This window comes from Bombina bombina, chromosome 5 (genome assembly GCF_027579735.1).
Source record: "Bombina bombina isolate aBomBom1 chromosome 5, aBomBom1.pri, whole genome shotgun sequence".
Classification (NCBI taxonomy): Eukaryota; Metazoa; Chordata; class Amphibia; order Anura; family Bombinatoridae; genus Bombina; species Bombina bombina.
The window spans coordinates 167,679,536-167,700,240 of NC_069503.1; the positions used below are offsets into that span (position 1 = coordinate 167,679,536).

The window sequence follows — 20,705 nt, forward strand, 5'->3', positions numbered from 1 at the left end:
TTCAGGATGGACTTGTTGAAGTTGGTCTAAATATTTTTTGCATTTTTGAGCGTGTTCCTCAATGGGACGGGAAGGACATAGATTATAAAGTTTATTATAATAATTACGAAACTCATTGGCTATTATTTTAGAGTTTGTGGTTTTTGAGGATGCATTAACCTTTAAGGACTGTACATAGGTAGAGGATTGCTTACTTTTAAGAGCTCTAGCCAAGAGTTTTCCCGGTTTGTTCCCTTGTGTAAAGTATTTTTGGTGCAAGAGAAAGGCAGTATTCTGAGCTTTAATATCTAGGAGGTCATTAAGTTGGAGTCTAGCCACGTTTAACTTATTTAAAATATCTAAGTCTGTGGGATGACGAATGTGAGTGTAGTCTAGTTTGTTTATTTCTTGTGAGAGCGTGAGATATTTCTGTTTGGTTTGTTTGTTTTTAATGGCCTTATGCTTAATTAATATCCCTCTGATAACACATTTATGTGCTTCCCACATAATAATCGGGTTAGATACACTAGGGGAGTTGATATTAAAGTATTCCTGGAGGTCTTTTTCTATTTCTGAAGATATTAAGGGGTCTGACAACAGCAATTCATCAAGCCTCCATAGAAAAGGACGTATTGGGATCGAGGGCCAGAAAAAGGAGCTACTAACAGCTGAGTGGTCTGTCCAACTAGTAGGAATAATACGAGAATGGCGTAGATTTAATAAGGATAGGTTGTCGGCCATGATGTAATAGAGTCTGGAGTAGGATTTTTTTGGGTTAGAAAAAAAACGTGTAATCACGTTTCTGTGGGTTTAGATGCCGCCAAGTGTCATGTAGGGTGAGTAGTGATAGGTTATTCCAAACCGAGTGTAGAGTAGTGCCCGGAAGTTTCAGGGTTTGGTTGGAACTATCCATTTGTGGGTCTAGTGGGAGGTTAAAGTCCCCCGCCAGTAACAGCGGGCCCTTTAGATACATTAGTATGGAATTAGTAATATGCTGGAAGAAAGAGGCTTGGTTCATGTTTGGAGCGTAGATGTTTACAAGTGTTATTGGTTTCCCAAATAATAGGCCTTATAAGCCCAAATACCTCCCTTCCTCATCTTGGTCTTTGTGTATAAGTTCAAATGGGATTGATTTGTGTATGAGTATACTAACTCCGTTGATTTTTTTTTTTTTTAGTGTTACTGCTATGAAAATGATTTGGATAATGTGAAGAAAAGTATCTAGGTTCACTACCTTGTTTGAAATGGGTTTCATGCAGAAACAGTATGCTGCCATTTTTATGGTGTAGGTCATGGAACGCTTTGGACCTTTTTAAAGGGGGAATTTAGGCCCTTGGCATTGATTGTGAGTAAGGTAAACAACTGGTCAGGAGTCTTTTGAGTCATTATGTCAATGTATTATGGAGTGAGTTTGGAAGGTATCTCAATAATAAGTCACTGTCAAGGATACTGTTCAGGTTGTATGTTTTGCATAGAGGTGTTACATGGAATAATAATGCATAATAAAACAAGATAACATCAAACATAGTAATAACAAGTAGAACATTTTTGATCAAAAAATGAACTAACAGATAGTCCCTGCTTGGAATAGCAAGGATTGCGATAGAATATAGAATTCGTAACCTAATGTTACAATTCATATAGATAACTTAGAGTTCCTAAAAGAGGGCTAGTGGAGCCCCAGATTTTGGTAGATCATAAGTCTGTGAAGGCACATTGATAAATCTATCTAAAAAAAATAGTGCTACAATATTATTAAACACAAAACTAGTAACAATAAATTAGGAACAGGGTCCCTTAGAAATCATGAAAAGGTTAGGGATCACAAAAATATTGGATCAATCTCACCCATTTTCTGAAGCACTTGCTGTAGTACTTTTCTGTCTCTTATGGGTTGCTGTTTGCCATGGTGTTCTTTGAGGTTTGGGAGCTGTATGAGGTAGAGTATTCAGCTGTTTGGTAATAGGTGCAGATGTGTGGTTGTGGGTTGGAGGTGCAAGATTCAACTCTTTGCAGAAGTCTTCGATATCTCCTGGATCCATGCATGTTTTCCTTTGACCTTCCAATATCAGTTGTATATGGCAAGGGAAGCCCCATCTATATGAGATGTTGTGATTTCTTAGCACAGTGGTGAGCGGGGCAAATTCCCTTCTTCTTTGCAAAGTTCTTATGGAAAGGTCAGAGTAGATGGAGAGTGCAGATCCTTGGAAGCGTAGTGGTGAAGAAATTCTGGCTTGCTTCATGATGTTTTCCTTTTGTTGATGATCTTGAAATTTTATGATCACGTCCCTAGGTGGTAAGCCCTCCTTGGGCTTGGGTCTGAGAGCTCTGTGATATCTGTCCATGACAGGAGGTGTTGTAAGTGATGTACCTTGAAGGTCTTTGAACAAATCTTGTAGATAGGTGTGAAGATTTTCTGTAGTGATGGACTCTGGTATGCCTCTTATTCTGATGTTCTGTCGTCTGCTCCTATTTTCAATATCTTCCAGTTTATCTTGGAGTTGGGAAAGGATAGTATTCTGAGCTTGTACATTCTGAATAAGGCCTGCAATATCTGACTGCTGTGATTCAGATTCTTCTTCAAGAAATTCCACTCTGTCTCCTATCTCGTGCATCTCTTTACGTAGCTCTGAGATTTCTTCTTTGATACAGGATTTCACCTGGGAAATGAGAGTTGTAAAGTCTTGCTTAGACGGAAGAGTCTCTAGAAAAGCTTTTGTGATTTGCATAGACTCTGGAGCTCTGGATGCCGTAGCAGTCTGGAGTTGTGGTACTTCATCCGCAGAGTCCATGGTCTCTGGAGACGAGTCTGGGTTTTCAAGTGGTTAGAAGAATTTATTCATAGAGGCTGTAATACTGTGATGACTTTTGCTCACCTTATCCTGCTTTGCTTGCCTCTTTGGAGACATTTCTGTGCGGCAGAATTTTGATTCGTCTGTATAACTGGGGCACTTTTATGTTAGTGCGTAGTAAAGTGATTTGAAGCAGGAAAAAATGTAGAAAAAGCAATGTTCATAATTTGAGCAATCCTGCAATAAGCGGTAGAAAACTGCCAAAATAACCCACAGCCAGGATTAATGTAATATGTAGGCCTGGAGGGGAATAGGTCACCCCATGTGGATGTAAGTAGTTGCTGTTTGTTGTTCTCAGATGAAGGATGTATAAAAGTGCTGCATGATATGTGATTTGTGGTTATATTATATTTATAGCAGGCTTCTTTATCATGGTAGTATACAGCTCTAGTTAATCCTCACAGAGATGTGAATCTTGTATAGGCCTCATGTGGGTGATGTGTGAGGTACTTTAAAATACATATGTCATGCTAGTTAACCTCCTGTAAATATATATATTAATACAAGCTTAATGTTATTATGATTCTGCTGAACAGAATTGATTTGATTACCTCCTCAGATGATTCCTTATGGTAAGAGCTGATCTTAGAGAGACCTGAGTGGACCGGTATAGGCCTCAAGATAGCCTGAAATCAGTAGAATGTAAAACTGGTAATCCGGTCAGGAAAAAGCAGATTCAGGTACCCTGAGGAGCTGTAGTGACCCTAAGAGGCATAGAGAGAATGATCCAGGCCTTGTCCTCCTGTTTGCAGCAGTTTTGTGTTAGGCCCAAAATGAAGCCGGGGGCTGTAGTAGATGGCTGAGGCCGAATCCGGACCGAAAGTGCGATCGCGTCTTTTTCAAGTCGAATAAAGTGTGAGGATTGATCTTCAAGTGTTAGTATCCATGGCTAAAGTAAATTTCTTGTACCTTGTACACGGTTTTAGGAGTTTAATCTGGGGCTGCCTCAGGAGCTCACTCAAAGTGCAGCCATTCACCTTGATGGCTGGCTCCGCCCCCCCTTGTGTTTTTTTTTATTCCTCTATGGGTTATATATAATTTTTTACATAATTAGCATTATGTATGCATTGGAAATTAACCCATTAATATACTGAATGTCCAATAAGTTGTTTTATTATTTTGACATATTAGTGTATGTGGGAATTTTCTTTTAGTATTTTCTTACACTTACTCATTTTTAATAAATGTATTTGTCACGAAAACCTCAGGATTTAGCTAAGAAGGGGTTAATTCTGTGTAGCTTGAACTCAAAAACAGTTATTTGTTTTCAAGAAGAATTGTAACTTGTGTTTTCTTTGAACTGCCAGGCGTTTCCTAAATAGCCCACCAAATGTTAGTGTGTATGCATTGAGTCATAAAGTCACTGAAGCTCTTAGTCACAGAGATACACAGGATAAAGTTTATGGCTTAAGCTGTCAATAGAATGCCTGATGCAAAACAGGCCCTTCATTACAAAAACTGACCAGGTCACTGACAGGACATTGGTATATTATGTACATATGTGGGTTAAAACTGTTATAACCTTAAAGGAAGGTAAATATGACAACCTATGGCATATTTGATATCAAACCGATTCTCCCAATAAAACTAAAAGGTTCTAGATATGTAAATATAGAAATTTCTTACCTAGCAGAAATTATACTGGATTGTATAATTTCAGGCAAGAAATTAGTCTTTTGAAGGTCATAAAGACAGGGGGGTTTCTTAGCCCACCCAGGAGGGTGTGGTTAAGCAACCTGATCTCTGAAAAATAGATTTAAGAATCTTATTTCTTAACAATAAGATGGTCATTCTTACAAGGGGAGCTGCTGTACAGAAGGAGCCATCATTTTCATGCCATCCCCGGGCACAGAGCTTGAAAACTAGGAAAGTATTCAATTCTGTTTTTCTCCTTTTTATTTTAAAACACTGTTTGCGTGTGTAATTTTATTTGTAACAACTTTTTATTAATAATGCATTGTGCATAATATTTTTGGCATAATAAATAATTCCTTTATTAAGTTTGGCCTTTGTCTAATAATTGAACCACGTTACTGAAAGAGACTGGAATATTAGAACTGTATAATTTAGGTTATTTTCTGCTAAATTGTATTTCTAGAGTTAATGTGTAAAATCTGGGTTTTTCCTTAGGATTTTCCCTTTAATAAATTTTAAGTGGTGGCAGTATTGGAGCTATAGGATATATAGTTTATTGTGGGTGGCATTAAAAGGGAGTTTTGGGCATTTCTCTTACGTCTAGTACAGATTAAGGGAGTGCGGTTAACTCTTTTTACCCACTAAACTGAATCACAAGCTTGCCTGGTGTGGCTAGATTGTGACCTGTTAAAGACAGACAAGGGGGCTGAAAACCCTTTCTGTGCCAAATAAGTGACTGGCGCAGGGTTGGATAACCTTGGTTCGTCACAGTATTGATTGTGTTTTTATGGATGGAATCTTTGTAGATGAAATTTGTAACATAATGAATATTTAGGAATGGCACAAATTTTTTTAGAATATAAAATATTTTTTTTTGTTAAATTTTTATTTATATTATGTCTGAAGTCTTATGATGTCACATTTTAATCATGTATATGGAATTGCTAGGTACTGTATTTTCTAGTATATACATTGTTAATTCTGTAGCACATAAATTGCAACAAATTGTTAGCGATAGATTTTTGTATTTTTTATCACTAGATGGCGATACTAATGCAATTAACACAATCACTTGGCGCCATTATGGCTATTTAAACACTGTTTTAGTCACTAAATGTCAGGCTTGAGAAAGGGCTTATTGTTAGCCCGAAACGTTGCTTCACTGGTTCTTGTATGTAAAATAAAGGTCAACTTTTCATCACAGCTGGAGACTACTCTTTTACTTGGATATATATAGGCTTGGTAAGTCTTCTCTGTGCTTTTGTGAATAGTGGGTGCTGTATTCAATTTGTTTGTTTCAAAGTGTTTTAATTCTCCCAGTGCTAAGTAGTTTGCTTACACAGTTCAGTAAGATGGTCTGCAGGGGATAGATTGGATTAGTATATAAGGAGGTTCGTGATTTTCATATATTGGAGTCAGTGGAAATATGAGAGCTTGTATATCCCATTCGGTAAATAATTCTCCCTCGAGTGTGAAGTCAGAGATTGATAGGTCTGTGTTGTTTGTCAGTCCACAGCAATGTCCTTTTGTTTGGAGGACAGTGGCGTCTATTTGTTTTCATACTTTAGAGATCCCACTATGGCACCACTCAACAGCTCTTTGGAGCAATATGGCCCGTCTATATAGTTGGAAGTTAGATTCCCAAGCCCCCATTCTCATGGAGGAGGTATAGTGATTGTGTGCTAACCCTTGGTTTGATACCCTTCCATATGTAGTCTTCAATAAGGTGTTAAAGAGAGGGTAGAAACGTGTGTCTGATTCAATGCTGTGATTGGAGGAAACCGGATTCCTCATTTTAGACGGGTGGAGAAAGCTGGAGCTGCTGTCAAAATTAAAAGGTAAGTTGTTTTTTTTTCACAACAGGAGTGAAATGTAAATTTATTTTCTTTTTAATGACACGATGAGTCCACGGATCATCTTAATTACTAATAGAATATTGACCTCCTGGTCAGCAGGAGGCGGCAAAGAGCACCACAGCAAAGCTGTTAAATAGCTCCTCCCTTCCCTCCCACTCCAGTCATTCTCTTTGCCTACGTTAGTGATAGGAAGTGGTAAAGTGAGGTGTTAGAAAAGATTCTTCAATCAAGAGTTTATTATTTTTAAAGTAGTACAAGATTGTGCTGCTTTGTTCTGGGGTATAGCCGTAGTCCATATCAGTCTCCTCAGTAGAGCAGTGGTTGCTTTAGAGCGATGGGAACTTGTGGGACATAATTCTCACTGCGCCTCCCATACATTTATGCTGCCCTAATCCTGATAGCCTAAGCAAGATTACTCGGGCTTTATCCTTTTTACACAGGGCTATGTGAGGGAGAGGACCTCTCAAACCTGCTGAGTTGCCCTGCTGTCGGGCAGATGTTAGAGGTAAGTGCTGACATTTTATTCTGGGTCTGGGAGATCTCAGAAAGTGGAGCACTTTATTGGGACATAACTCCTATATATACTGTATATACAAAGGGAGGGGATCCTGTGACAGCACATTGAAAGCAGGCACTGGGGCTGAGGAGACTAGAAGGTGACTTTTACTCTGGGGGTTAAAAGGACTCGCTAGAATAATTGTTTGGGTCACATATATGGGCTAACGTGTTATCTAACATGTGGTAGCACTATTTGACCCCAGGTTCACAACATTGTTTGTTAAAAAGGCTTCATTAGCTCCCGGTGGCTTCTCTCTATACATAATCATGGCGACCGGGATATTGTTTGTTGTAACGCCCACGATGGGCGGAGCTAGTTTTGGCACAGTTTTGGGCTGCGCAATCCTCTCTATAAGCACAATACTAATAGTGGCCGGGAGATTGAGTGTTATCACGCCCACGGGGGCGGAGCTATGTTCAGCACAGTCCTTAATGTTTTTGCATATATGTGGATCCGGCCAGCGCTACTAAAAGCTGTGTTCCGGATCTGTTTAGGAACAAAGATGTAACGCTTATTTTAAGCTCTGTTTTTAAGAAAATAAACAATGTTGGGAATGTAGTAGGTTCTGATGGACAGATGAGCACCTCAGCAAGATTACGCTGAGGTGTAGAAAGATTCTGCAATAGTTGCTTGTTAATTTAGCTTCTTCTACACACACAAAAAAAAGTTACTTTTTAAAATTTAAAGAGACAGTAACGTTTTTGATGTGTTCATTTTTATAAATAAATTCCAGCTGTTTATTTGTTTAATTTATTCTTTGTGACACAGGATGGACCAAGAGGCCCTGCTAGGGATCTTTTGTTTTAGACTTGGATGCCAATGTGGTACTTCCAATCCGCTTCTATTTCTCATTTATTGAGAGATCTTTAATTGATAAAGATAGACTTGTTCTGAACCTAATTCTCCTAAGGCGCATGCTGCTTAGGAGCTTATTGACAATGGTCAAGATATGCCACACATTTCTCCTAAGGTGTTCCAAAAAAATGTATAGCCCATATGCAGTGCCCTACGTTTCCTCTCACACTCTACCTGGAGTTACCTTGCATTTAATGCATTGTTTTTTTTTTCGCACGCGGTAGGGACATATTCACTCAGAATAGTGTGATTGATTCAGTTGTAGCTATTCCGACTGTTTCTTTCCTGTAACTAAGAAGGAAGATACTTCGGTAGTATTGGATAAGGAATTCTCAGTCTCAGATGAGGTAATACCTTTATCTGATCCTGAGTTTGTTTTCCTTCTGTTTTAGCTTGAATACCTCCATTTGCTACTTGAGGAGGCTTTGTCTTTTCTCCAAGAGGGTTTGGAGAAAGGATTATCGACAAGTTCCCTAAAGGGTCAAATTTCTGCCTTATCTATTTTGTTACACAAACGTCTGGCAGATGTTCCAGATGTGCAATCCTTTTGTCAGGCCTTGGTCAGGATCAGGCCTGTGTTCAAGCCAGTTAATCCTCCATGGAGTCTTAATTTGGTTCTCAAAAGTTCTTCTAGGGGCTCCATTTTTGAGCCTATGCATTCCTTAGATATTAAGTTATCTTGGAAAGTTTTATTTCTTGTTGCTATTTCTTCTGCTCGCAGAGTGTCGGAGCTCTCGGCATTGCAGTACGAGTCACCTTATCTTATATTTCATTCAGATAAGGTAGTTTTACGTACTAAGTTAGGATTTCTTCACAAAGTTGTTTCTGATCGGAATATTAATCAGGAGATTGTTGTTCCTTCCTTGTGTCCTAATCCTACTTCTCAGAAGGAACGGCTTCTGCACAATTTAGACGTGGTTCTGCCTTAAAGTTTTACCTGCAGGCGACTAAGGATTTTCGTCACTCTCTTGCTTTGTTTGTGGTTTTCTCAGGAAAACGTAAGGAACAGAAAGCTACGGCTACTTCTCTTTCTTTTTGGCTGAAGTGTATCATACGTTTTGCATATGAGACTGCTGGACAGCAGCCTCCAGAGAGTGTTATGGCTCATTCCACAAGGGCTGTTGCTTCCTCATGGGCATTCAAAAATGAAGCTTCTGTGGAACAGATTTGCAAGGCTGCAACTTGGTCTTCTCTTCACACTTTTTCAAAATTCTACATATTTGACACTTTTGCCTTGGCTGAGGCCGTTTTTGGGAGAAAGGTTCTTCAAGCAGTGGTGCCTTCCGTTCTCTATCTTGTCCCTCCCGTATCATCTGTGTACTCTAGCTTGGGTATTGATTCCCAAAGTAATTAAGATGATCTGTGTGACTCATTTTGTCATTAAAAAGAAAAGAAAATTTATGCTTACCTGATAAATTTATTTCTTTTTTGACACGATGAGTCCACGACCTGCCCTGTTTTTGAAAGACAGGTTGTTGGTTTCCTTTCTCTCCTTTACTTCGGTCGAATGACTGGGTTGGGAGGTAAGGGAGGTGATATTTAACAGCTTTGCTGTGGTGCTCTTTGCCGCCTCCTGCAGGGCAGGAGTGATATTCCCAATAGTAATTAAGATGATCCGTGGACTCATCGTGTCAAAAAAGAAATAAATTTATCAGGTAAGCCTACATTTTCTTTTTGATGAATTAAAGTGCCCCTGTTTTTAATCAAATTTTTAAAAACCGAGCACTTTAGCATCAAAATTTACATTCACTTTAATATCTACTGAGGAGGGATTATTGAACAGTCGGGTCTAGTTAATCATGTTTATGTGATTTTGACTGTGTATGTGTAGGAGACATTTTGGGCTCATAGGCTGATGTGGAACATACAGGTTATAGAGCTGCGCATTTTTATTAAGCTGGCGCGTTTTTCCTTAGCAGGGGGGGTCCTGCATGAGGCACCATGTGACTGGGAGTAGTCACGTCTTGTTTTCCATTTCCGATTCCTGACCGAGGGGCTGCGGAGAAGAGTTAAAGGGACACTCAAACAAAATTAAACTTTCATTATTCAGATAGAGCATGCTATTTTAAACAACTTTCCAATTTACTTCATTAACTAAACTTGCACAGTCTTTTTATATTTAAACATTTTGAGTCACCAGCTCCTACTGAGCATGTTCAAGAATAAGTGTGTATGCATTTGTGTATGGCTGATGGCTGTCACATGGTACATGTATGCATTTGTGATTGGCTGATGGCTGTCACATGGTACAGGGGGAGTGGAAAAAGGCATAACTTAAAATTGTCAGAAAAAAAAATCTACTACTCATTTGAATTTCAGACTAAGTGCTATTGCATTGTCTTGTTATCTTGCATTTGTTGATTATGCAAATCTACTGTGTTGACTGGTCCTTTAATTTCTAAACCTGTCTTGGTCATAGGAGGTGGTGAGTGCCCCAGCCATTGGGGGTTTAAGGTGCCAGTTGTTTTGGGGTTTTTTTGGTTAAAAATTTTAATTAGAACTATGGAGGATTCTGATATTCTAGAGGATTCCTCTGATACAGATTTTGATACCTGCGTTTGTTGTGAGGAGGCCCGGGTAGACCAGCTCGCTCAATTATGTTCCGTATGCCGCATTAGGGTGTTCTCTTCAAGAAATCTTGAGATGTTAGAGACCACTGAGCCATCTACCTCTGAGGATTCCTCGTCCCGTGAGGTGCGTTCCCTAGAATCTTCTCCTACACATGCAGTTCGCCTAAGTACCATTACTCCTTCGTCTGAGGGAGACTTTTTTCCACTGGAGGTTACTGCGCGTTTTCGCGTCTGGCTTTAGCGAGTTTGCCTATTCCTGCTACTTGCAGGCGAAGGGTTAATCCGTGCTCTCCTACCCATTGGCCGTCGTGGAAAATGACGATTGTGCATCTGGGGATCCGGTTCCTTCTGAGACTTCAGAGGTAGAACCTCCGGGGTCGGAGTCGCCTGATTTGACTCCTCCGACTGAGGAGGATTTGGCATTTAGATTTAGAATGGCACGCCTGCGTTTACTTCTAGGAGAGGTTTTGGCGATGCTAGAGGTCCCCAGTCCTGATCCTTCAGGTGGATCTCAGTCCTCTAAATCGGATAACGATCTTGATTAGATGAGTGGAGAGGGTTGGATCCTCTTCTTTATCGCCTATATGTATATAGTTATAGAATCCCAGTCCCGAGCTCTATGGGGGGTTGTGTTGTATAACAGGCAGGACCTGTTTGTTTTAGTTTGCACATCCTTTGACGTCCCTTTTTTGTGCGTTTACCTATTTTCATTTCTAATCCGTTTCGGATAGTTTTTGTTTTAGAGCTCGGGGTCTTGTGGAAACTCTTTTTAAGAAGAAATTTCTTCACTTGGGTTGTTTTTGGTTATATCGACTTTGATGATCGTGATGGTTGGAGTCTTCTGATAGAAGCTTCTAGGTCTCTGTTCGGTGTGATGATTCTCTCAATTATCTAGAGATAAAAATTTAAGCCTCCGAGCTTATTTTCTTTATTTTGTTTATTCTCAGTTTTCCAAGCACTGCTGGAACTTAAGAATTTGCCATTTGTTTATGTTTTATATGACAAGATGTTTTCTACCCTTGATGATGGACAGGACCTAGGGGCCGGAGTCGAGTTTTTCCATTCCGTCTTTCTGGACTAGGTGACTTTGAAGCCGTGTCATTACACTGTTAGTGACTGGTCCAATAAGGGGAGGGGTTTCCCGTCCTTTTTTGGTCCGATAATTTTTAAGGAGAGCTTATTAGATCTCTTTGTTCAGAGAGAATACTCGGTTCTCTCTACCTGGATTTAGGAAGAGAGAGATCTTTCCTGTCTAGAGCAGCCCTGTGTAGCCTGGTGGTTATCTCTGTGGCTTTGCAACTCGAAGGTTGATGGTTCGAATCCAGCTGCTGACGCTGGATCTCCATTTAAAACATCCTTGTTTAAGCAGGTCCGGTTCATAGGGACTGTTTTCTTCTGAAACAATGCTTGGATCCTAAGTTGTTTTTTTTTGTTGTTGTTGTTGTTGTTGGGGTTCTGGGGTTTAATGTGGTAGTAGCCTGTTTCTAGGTGTTGCGATGGCTCCCGAGTCTTGATGGTTCTGGTTTTTCCAGCGTCTGCTAGTAGACCTTTGGGATTGGCTTCTTGCCGGTTCCATCCTCGGAGGTGGACCTAGACCTGTGTTCTGGTGTTGGCACCAGGTTGGATCCTTTAAAAGCGGCTTGGTCTGTCAGACTGGAAGGCTCTTTGCCTTAGAGCTTATGAAGTTCTGCCCTCCAATTCACCTTCAGGGCTTTGTTGGCGATGTGGTGGAGGGTGATGGATTCAGCCCAGGCCGAGTCTTCGACATAGCATTGGGATTTTGTCTCTGTTTTACCAATCGTTTTTGGATTACCGGTTGGGGAATCGTTCTCCAGTGTTCAGTCCAGTTCTCCCAGTGTTAAGGATTTTTATCCTAGTTCCCCCTGGGCAGTTTTGTCTTGGTATTTTTTCTGTCAGCAGGGTGAGAGTGTTTTCTGGGGTATGTGGATCAGAATTTTCCTTCCAATTATCCTTGGGGGGGGGGGGTTAGTAGAGCATTTTGCTCTGAGGTCTGGTCTTCTGGGTCCTTGTCAGTCGGGTCCTCTTGGTGAGTGGATTATTTCTGAGTTAGTGAGTTCCTCCTGCGTAGACGGGAGGGTCTCGAGTTTGGTAGTGGGCAGAGGCCCACTACGGCTCTTGGCAGCAATCCATTCTCTGAGCGTGCTCTTCCGGAACGGATGTTCCTTATGATCATCCATTTGATCTGACTATCCAGAGGTTTTTGAATGTGTATCTGAGGAAAGCAGATTGAGTTTCTAAGCTGTGGCCTAAGAGATTAATTCCTGGCCTAGCAAGCTGTAGGCTTGGAGTTTGAATCCTGCTGTGGCAGTTTTCTTAATTCTGAGGAGGTCTATTTTAACCTTCTGTTCAGCCATGTCACTCTTTTTCGAGGATGGCTCGATCCTATCTGGAGCGGGCATCAGTGAGACTGTTGCTCCATTTTTGCCCGCAAGTTCATAATCACGGTTTAGAGGCTTGCTGCCATGAGAGTTCCCTTGTTGCAGGGATCTACCGGCTCAGGGTCTCTTTGTGTCTTGGGATCTTTTCTTCCGGGGCGAATTGCTAGGGTCGCTTGGCCCTAGCCGAGAGAAGGTTTTTTTCTCAAGGGTTTCGGTCCTTTCCTTCAGCTCGTACCTAGTTTCTCATCACCTTTTTTATGTGGGGAGGACTCCCTCTCTTTTTGTTGCTAGGAGCTAGCTTGTCCCGACTCCCTTCTGGATCCGGGAGTATTCTTCTTCCCCTCTTGAATGAGCTGGTGAAGTGCTTGTCTAGTAAGTTGTTGTTTGAAGGGGCAGCCTGCAAGGAAAGCCTTTTGGTTAGCTTAGCTGCCTGGCAAGCGGAAGGTTGCAGATGGATACCAGCTGTGGTTCCTTTCTCTGGTATGTGTTTTCGCAAGCAGTTTTTGCTCTTATGTTTGTGCGCCAGTTCCAGAGGTTCATTGATCTTTCAGGTGTTAAGTAGTTTTTGCTAGGGCACTGCCTGCGGCAGGGCCGGCAAGTTAATTCCTTGCTCCTTTTTGGGGTTGGATTTATCCTGCAGGAGTTGCATTGGGTTACCTTTGTACCTGTACAGGAGGTGGTCTTTGAATTCTTATTCAAGGACCTATTTCTTCTGTAGATTGTTTTTCTACATGTCATAGTTTCTGTGTTGCAATTTGCAATTCGTTCTTCCTTATTGTGGTCTCCCTTCTAATAATGCTATCCGAGTTTTTTCTCACTAAGATTGTCGTATTCCTTGTCCAAATGGGAAGAGGTTCTTCCTTTTTTTGGGGAATCTTACCTTGAGGTTTCTGTTAGGAGAAAGGTTTATGGCTCAGTTCGAGTACAGTGTCATCTTTTTGGGTCTGTGACATGAGATCCTATGGTTCTGATTGTTGGGCGGCTGCTTGGTCCTCCTAACATTCTTATTCCTTTTTATTTTTTATTTTTGGCTCCTATCAAGAAAGCCTTCGGGAGTTTGGTTTTCTTGCAGGCTGTGGTTCCCTCAGGTTGTGCTGCCCTTTTATTTGTACCCTCCCATTAGCATTTAGTGTCCCCTGTAGCTTGGGTATAATTTCCCACAAGTAATAAATGCAGCTGTGGACTCTAACTGTATTTAGAAGGAAAACATAAATTATGACTTACCAGATAATTTCCTTTCCTTCGATACAGGGAGAGTCCACAGCTCCCGCCTGTGCTCTCCTGTGGGCGGCCCTGAATTTAAGTTGTTTCTTCTGACACCTTTTTCACCCTGATATTTCTCCTACTGTTCCTTGTTCCCTCGGCAGAATGACTGAGGGAAGTGTGGGAGGTATTTAAGCCTTTGGCCTACGGTGTCTTTGCCTCCTCATGGTGGCCAGGTTCTGTATTCCCACAAGTAATGAATGCAGCTGTGGACTCTCCCTGTATCAAAGGAAAGGAAATTATCTGGCAAGTCATAATTTGTTTTTTTGTTCTGGGGAGGCCCCTGTTGGAGAGTTGGGTATGGTTGTAGATTTGAGGTTGTATAGCATATCATAATAGTTACGGAAAGTCTTAGCTATATTGTGACTGTTGTGGATATGTGATTTTAATTGGCAGTGCCTGCTGCAGGTGTCCAGGTCTTCCACACGATCCATTAGACTTTGAACCATTTCAGAACTGTATTAGGCTTGAGTAGAAAATTCTTTGATTTTCTCATGTATAGTTTCCTGTTTTTGTTCTATGGTGGTAACCCTTTGGGAAAGTTCTGTAATATCTTTTCGTAACTCACTGAATAAGCTTTTGACTTCTGCCATAATCCCATTAATATCCTCTTTTTGATAAAAGGGTCTTCAGATCTTCTTTAGTGACATATTGTGATGGAAGTTCAGGCATTGCAGAGGTTTGTGTAGAGGATGCTTGTCTAGGCTCTAAGTGAGATGGGTCACCTTCTTGTGTGTTTTATGTCGGCCGTTTTAAGATAGTGGTTTATTCTCCTAGATTTTGTGCCCTTGTCAGTGTAGATTTCTTTTGGGCATTACAAGGGAGTATTTTTAAGGCTATAGTATGTGTAGTCTTATCTGCGGTTAGTTACAGATATTGTTTGCAGGCATGAAGTTATCTATACAGCATACGAAATATAACAGTATTATTGCTCTCTAATACTGTGATGAATTCCCCTTGCAAAGTATCAGAATCTTTCCGTAGATAAGTGGAAAATAAAAATATATATTTACTGAAGTTCCACAGTAGGATGCAGGTAGCAGTTAATATCAAGAAGGTGGTTGCAGGAGGTCTGTTTGTATGTGAATATATTGACCTTTTCTGTTCTCTCTAGGGTTGTGTATATCCATTTTTAAAGCAATTGATGACCTGTATATTAGGTATAATTAGTGGGTGTATGTTTCAAGTGTTAACTACACAATCTGCCTACACAAAAATTTATATGGGCCTGGGTACGTTTCACAGTGTGAGAATATGGCCCCTTTCAATTATATTTCCACTCTTGGCGTTATAGCCGGTTAGGTCACAGCCGGGAATGTTCTGCTGTGTGGGCTTTTGGTTGTGATCAGCGCCACTATGTGATATGGTAAGCAGAGTCTATGTCGCTGTTATTACTTACTTCTCTGTTACTTCTGCTGTTTAAATAGCGTTGCAGAGTGCAGCGTTGTATGTCACTGCTCTGATGAAGTGTTTTTTGTTGCTTCATTTGTACACAGCGGTTTGAGATCTTCAGTATCGCTCGAAGTCTCCCTGCTGCAATGTCTTGCCTGACTGTTCCGGCGGGTCTGGTCTTGTGTGTGTGTGTAGCGGTGCTAGAACAGTTTGTAGCTCAGCTCCACTGTCAGGTGCAGGCCAAAAAAAGGGTGCTGTAATCCCTTTAGTCACAATAAATCCACAGAAGAAGGCAGCACCTTGCAGTATAAAAATATCTTTATTTCCACATGCTGGAATAAAACAGTGACGTTTCGGGTGGAACACCCTTAATCATGTAGCGGTGCAGTAGCGGTTATGTTGGTAGGCCGCATTAATTTTTTTCCCTCAGTGTATTTGTCCCTTTAGGTCGAATATTTTGCTCTTGGCATGGTTTTAACTAGTGTGGGCCTTTGCAGATAGCAGGAGCTGTAAGCTAATTCGGCCATCTACCAGCACGGCCAAGATCCACGCTGTGTTTAGCAGGCGGCACCACAATGGGAGGGGCGTGGCCTTGGATGAGACAGGGGCTCTGCAGTGATGGGCAGAGTTGGGGAATTTGCTCTTATGGGGGGGGGGGGTGCAGAATGGACAGCAGGCAGACCTCCCAACTGTAACCATCCCGCAAGATATTGTTGAATGGTCTGTATATGCATATTTATCTCTGTTTAATCTTTTGCTTCAGATACATCATTATATATAGCCTTTATTTAGTATTTACAGTCTCTACATACATTGAATACTAACAGCCTGCTACAATATGGGCCTTCACTTGAATACATTTATTGTCTCTAGTTAGTTGTGTGTTTTTTTACTGTGTTACTAGTTACCTTTATAGGATACATATAGAGAGACTGCTGAAGAGAAGAATGCTGTGTGTTGTAGACAGGGAAAGTTACAGGAGCAGTGTGGGGTGGGGATATGGGAAGGGGAGATGAAAAGCATTGTGGTCCCCTACTCTTAGGTTTCATATCCTGTGACTCATTATAATAAAGGGTTGGCAAAAGCTCAAAGCCTTCTGTTTGTCTATTTAATGTTATAATCCCAATGCCCAGAAAACAGTCCCATGTTATCAACTTCATTGTATTTTTTACCTCTACAAGTTTTATAATCGTAGATTTTGTTTTGTAATTGCATGTTCTGTCTAAAAAACATACGGTAAATATTATGCAATAATCTTCTAGATCAAAGCAAGGGCAAAACATGAAAATCTCTCTAAAATGTATTATTTGTTGTATACATGTTTATAGATACTTTCACTATTTTATTTTGCAAGATTACCTGTAACTTAAAGGGACATAACTCATCTTTATTTTGTGTAAAAACTGTGCTTTTCTTCCACATTCCCTAAAGAGACCAAAAAGCAAATTGTATAACCTAGGTTTATAGTGCCGTAAATTGCCTACACCAGCTATTTGATTTTGCAGCATTTGCTAATTACAGAACTTGCTTTTTGGCCAGAGAGGCTGGGATGCATCCTATAGAATCCAGAATTTTAGACTCTGCTACAAATTGTGATTGGTTGATAAGTGCTGAAGCGTATTTATATCTTCCCCAACTGGTCACAACAAAGGCATAAGCTTCAAATAGTCAAGATGTTTTTTTAAAGGGATAATTATCATGGCCGCAAACCAATTAAATATTTGTTGACAAAATATATTGAAATGCTTATAAAATGTTTTGTCTGCAGATATTTTGCAATCCAGCACATAATTACTTCTATATAATATGCACACTTAAAAGCAAAAGCTTTTTTTTATCAAATAGAATGTTAAAGTATGCAGATTTTTTTAAAAAAAATATTTGCAATGCACTTTCATTATTTTATCTGCTTTCAATATAATTTTACCATTGAGGCAGCAGTGCATTCTGTGGAATGCAGAACCCTAACACTTGTACATGCTGCACAGTGATTTGCTGCAGTAGATTGTTTTTATGTGTCCCTAATTTGCCACAGGAAAGGAAGTAAGAGAACAGTAAAGGGATATGAAACCCAAACATTTTCTATTGTGATTCAGACAGAGCACACAATTTTAACAATGTTTACAATTTGCTTCTATTATCAAATTTTGCTTCCATCCCATGATATTCTTTGTTGAAGAGATACATAGGTAGGTATCTGGATCACTACATGGCAGGAAATAGTGCTGCCCTCTAATGCTCTTGCAAATAGATTACATTCTTGCAAAACTGCTGCCATATACTGCTTCAGATATGGGCAGGCTCCTAGCGTATGTCCCTACTTTTTAACAAAAGATAGCAAGAAAATGTAATGAAGTAAATTAGAATGTTGTTTAAAATTGCATGCTCTATCTGAGTCATGAAAGAAAAATTTTGGGTTTTATGTCCCAGGACTGCAGAATGAGGCCTAATTTTTCTCACAAAATGACGTTTTCAATGCTTATAGAACATTTTTTTTGCATACAGATCGTTTGCAAAATGTAGTTAATAATTTCTGGTGGGGGAAAAAAAACGTTAATGTCCCTCTTTAAGTTAAAAAATAATGATCCATTTCACTTTCAGATAAGAATACAAGTTCTTTCTATACCCTAATTGCATTAAGTCCTGATGGTGCCTGTGAAATGAAGTTGTAGAAGTAATGATCTCATAAAAACCAATAGCTGCCTTGTTAGCTGAAAATACTAAAATAATAAACAGATCTTTATGTCTTCTTTCTAGGTTGATTACGATGTGTGTAGCAATTATGGCAACTGGCTGTATAGTGCTGGAATTGGCAATGATCCCCGAGAGAACAGGAAATTCAATATGATTAAGCAAGGCTTGGATTATGACGCCAATGTAAGTTGGGGGGGAGCAAAAAAATATTGGCCAAAAAAGACAGAGCGTGCATTTAAAGGGACAGCAAGCGTTGACATCTAATTTTGAAGCCCACAGAAAAAGCAACTGTACAATCCATTTTAAAAAGGCTTTATTTTTTTTATTTTTTTGATGATACCAAGAATAAATAACTTGACCTTTTAACTGCAAAGGCATAAACAAATAGTGACCTACCAATAAATAATGCTCGTTTTATCCATAAAGGTCTATGGAAAATACTTAGATTTGCCATTTTTCTTATTCTGTAGCACCTTGATTACAACCTTTAAATTTGTGCCACCTCTCAATCAACTTAAACTAGCTTTGTCCTGCTGCTGACCCCATTACCCTAGTTGTATAACTATGGAGGCATTGTCTGGTTTTTAAATTGGTTCACTTCATAACTTGTTGGTTTTAAACGCTTGATTCAATCACGTTGCATAAATCAAATTGGCTAAACAAACTGATTGAAAACTATAAACCAACCAGCACAAGAAGGTCTTGAAATGCTTTGGTAAGAAAAACAAATTAATATTTCTAAAATACACACAATCAATAACCATTTATAAATGAGCTCTTTTGGAATCGGTCTGCAACTTTATAACACAATATATTATGAGTTTTTAGACTGATTACTGGCTGATCGCGACAACTCCAATAGCACAACCATAGAATTAAAGTACAAGCACAAAAAAAAAAAAAACATTTAGATACGACAATCTTCTACAGTCTCACATTATTTTTGTTGTCCTTTTTTTTTTTTAGTGTGAAGATTATTTACTTTAATCTTAACTTTGGCTCATATAAAGCTAACAAAAATAAAATAAAGATAATTCTGCAAACTCTTGATCGCTGATATCAGTACCTCTAATAACAAACAGAAGCTTTTAAATTCTGCCTGCCTAGGAAGTTGCTGGAGTCTTACAGGAGCTAACAGGCAGTATTTTAAAGCATGAATGTTCATCTTTTTTTCTTCGAAAAATAAAAAGTGTGAGACTTTAAAATACGATTCTGAACACCAGGTGATATCCAGCGCTTATAGGAATGTAACACTGTCCCAGAGAAAAGATGATTTTAAATGGTAAATCCATTCCATCTTATTTTAGTTTAATCCCAAATAGCAAACTGCCATCTACCCAAGACAAAAACTAAATACTGTACTGACTGACTCACCTACCTGTGCATAGATATGTATCTGCTCAGCTGCTGGGGCACTTACATTATTTCACAAAGAAATTTAAATCTCCATATATTTTGCAGGGAGATTACATCCGTCTTTGGGTTCCGGAGCTGGAGCAGATAAAAGGAGGAGATATCCACACCCCGTGGGCACTAAGTAATGCCACACTGGCACACGCTAATGTGTCTCTTGGGGAAACCTATCCCTTACCAATTGTGATGGCCCCAGAGTGGAGCAGACACATCAATCAGAAGCCGGTAAGTCAAACTAAAAAGACTATTCATATAACTTAAAGGGACATAAAACAAGTTGGGATAGAGACAGAATATAATAATATGTACTTTAATTACTTTACCTGCAAATTTATACTGCAGTGCCTCGCCATTAACCCTTTATTTTAAGTTTCCGAATTGTAAAACTCTAACTCCCCCTACACATTTCCTTCTATGGCTGTATCTATATCTATTGTTCTTTTGGTAGAATGCAAAAGTGCATAGGGATTATCTGCTGGAGCATGCCTAGAAGCTGTGAACTCAGTTGAAATAAAATGCCTGTGTCTAAACACTGATAAGGGGGGTGGAGTAGACTGCTCCAGGCAGCTTAGCTATTTAAGTATTTTTGAAAATGATTTTACAATACTTGCCAGCAATTTTGAAACATTTTTTTTATGCAAACTATTTTAATTTAATGTTTTATTTGTTGAGTGACCGTATATGCACTTATGTGAGGCTAATAAGGATATGTAGTGTTAAGGCTTCTCCCTTACACACTGTGTCACTATGTAAAGAGATCTAAAACAGTCTGTTTTATTGTTATAATAAAAAAACACTAAGCAGTGGGTTATACTCAACAGCAGTCATTGCGACATGTAATCATCATTTTAAACAGTGGCTAAGTGCTCGTTTTGCAAGTAAACAAGTAAGTTCTTTTGCTGTTTTTAACATCATGTATTTTTTATGTTCACTTTTTTATTTAAAGGGGCATAATATTATCAATTATTTTGTTATTCTTTGTTGAAAAGCAGGAAACTATATTTAGGAGTGTGCACGTGTCTGCTGTACTTTATGGCATATGGCAGTAGTTTTGCAACAATGTTATACATCAGTAAGAGCACTAGATAGCAGCACTGTTTCCTGTCATGTAGTGCTCCAGACGTGTCTACGCTACCTATCTCTCTCTTCAACAAAGAATAACAAGAAAATGAAGCAAATTTAATAATAGAAATAAAATGGAAACTTTTTTGAAATTGTATTTTCTGTCTGAATCATGA

General features: G+C 39.5%; 1 protein-coding gene across 1 annotated transcript in view; it reads left to right on the forward strand.

The window, feature by feature from the left end:
* LOC128660131 (cryptochrome DASH) overlaps positions 1–20,705 on the forward strand; it is a 74,619-nt gene that overhangs the window by 39,080 nt on the left and 14,834 nt on the right. The window contains exons 12-13 of the mRNA XM_053713778.1: positions 18,118–18,237; positions 19,516–19,692. Coding sequence (XP_053569753.1) covers positions 18,118–18,237; positions 19,516–19,692 — 297 coding nt within the window. The remainder of the gene's footprint in view (positions 1–18,117; positions 18,238–19,515; positions 19,693–20,705) is intronic.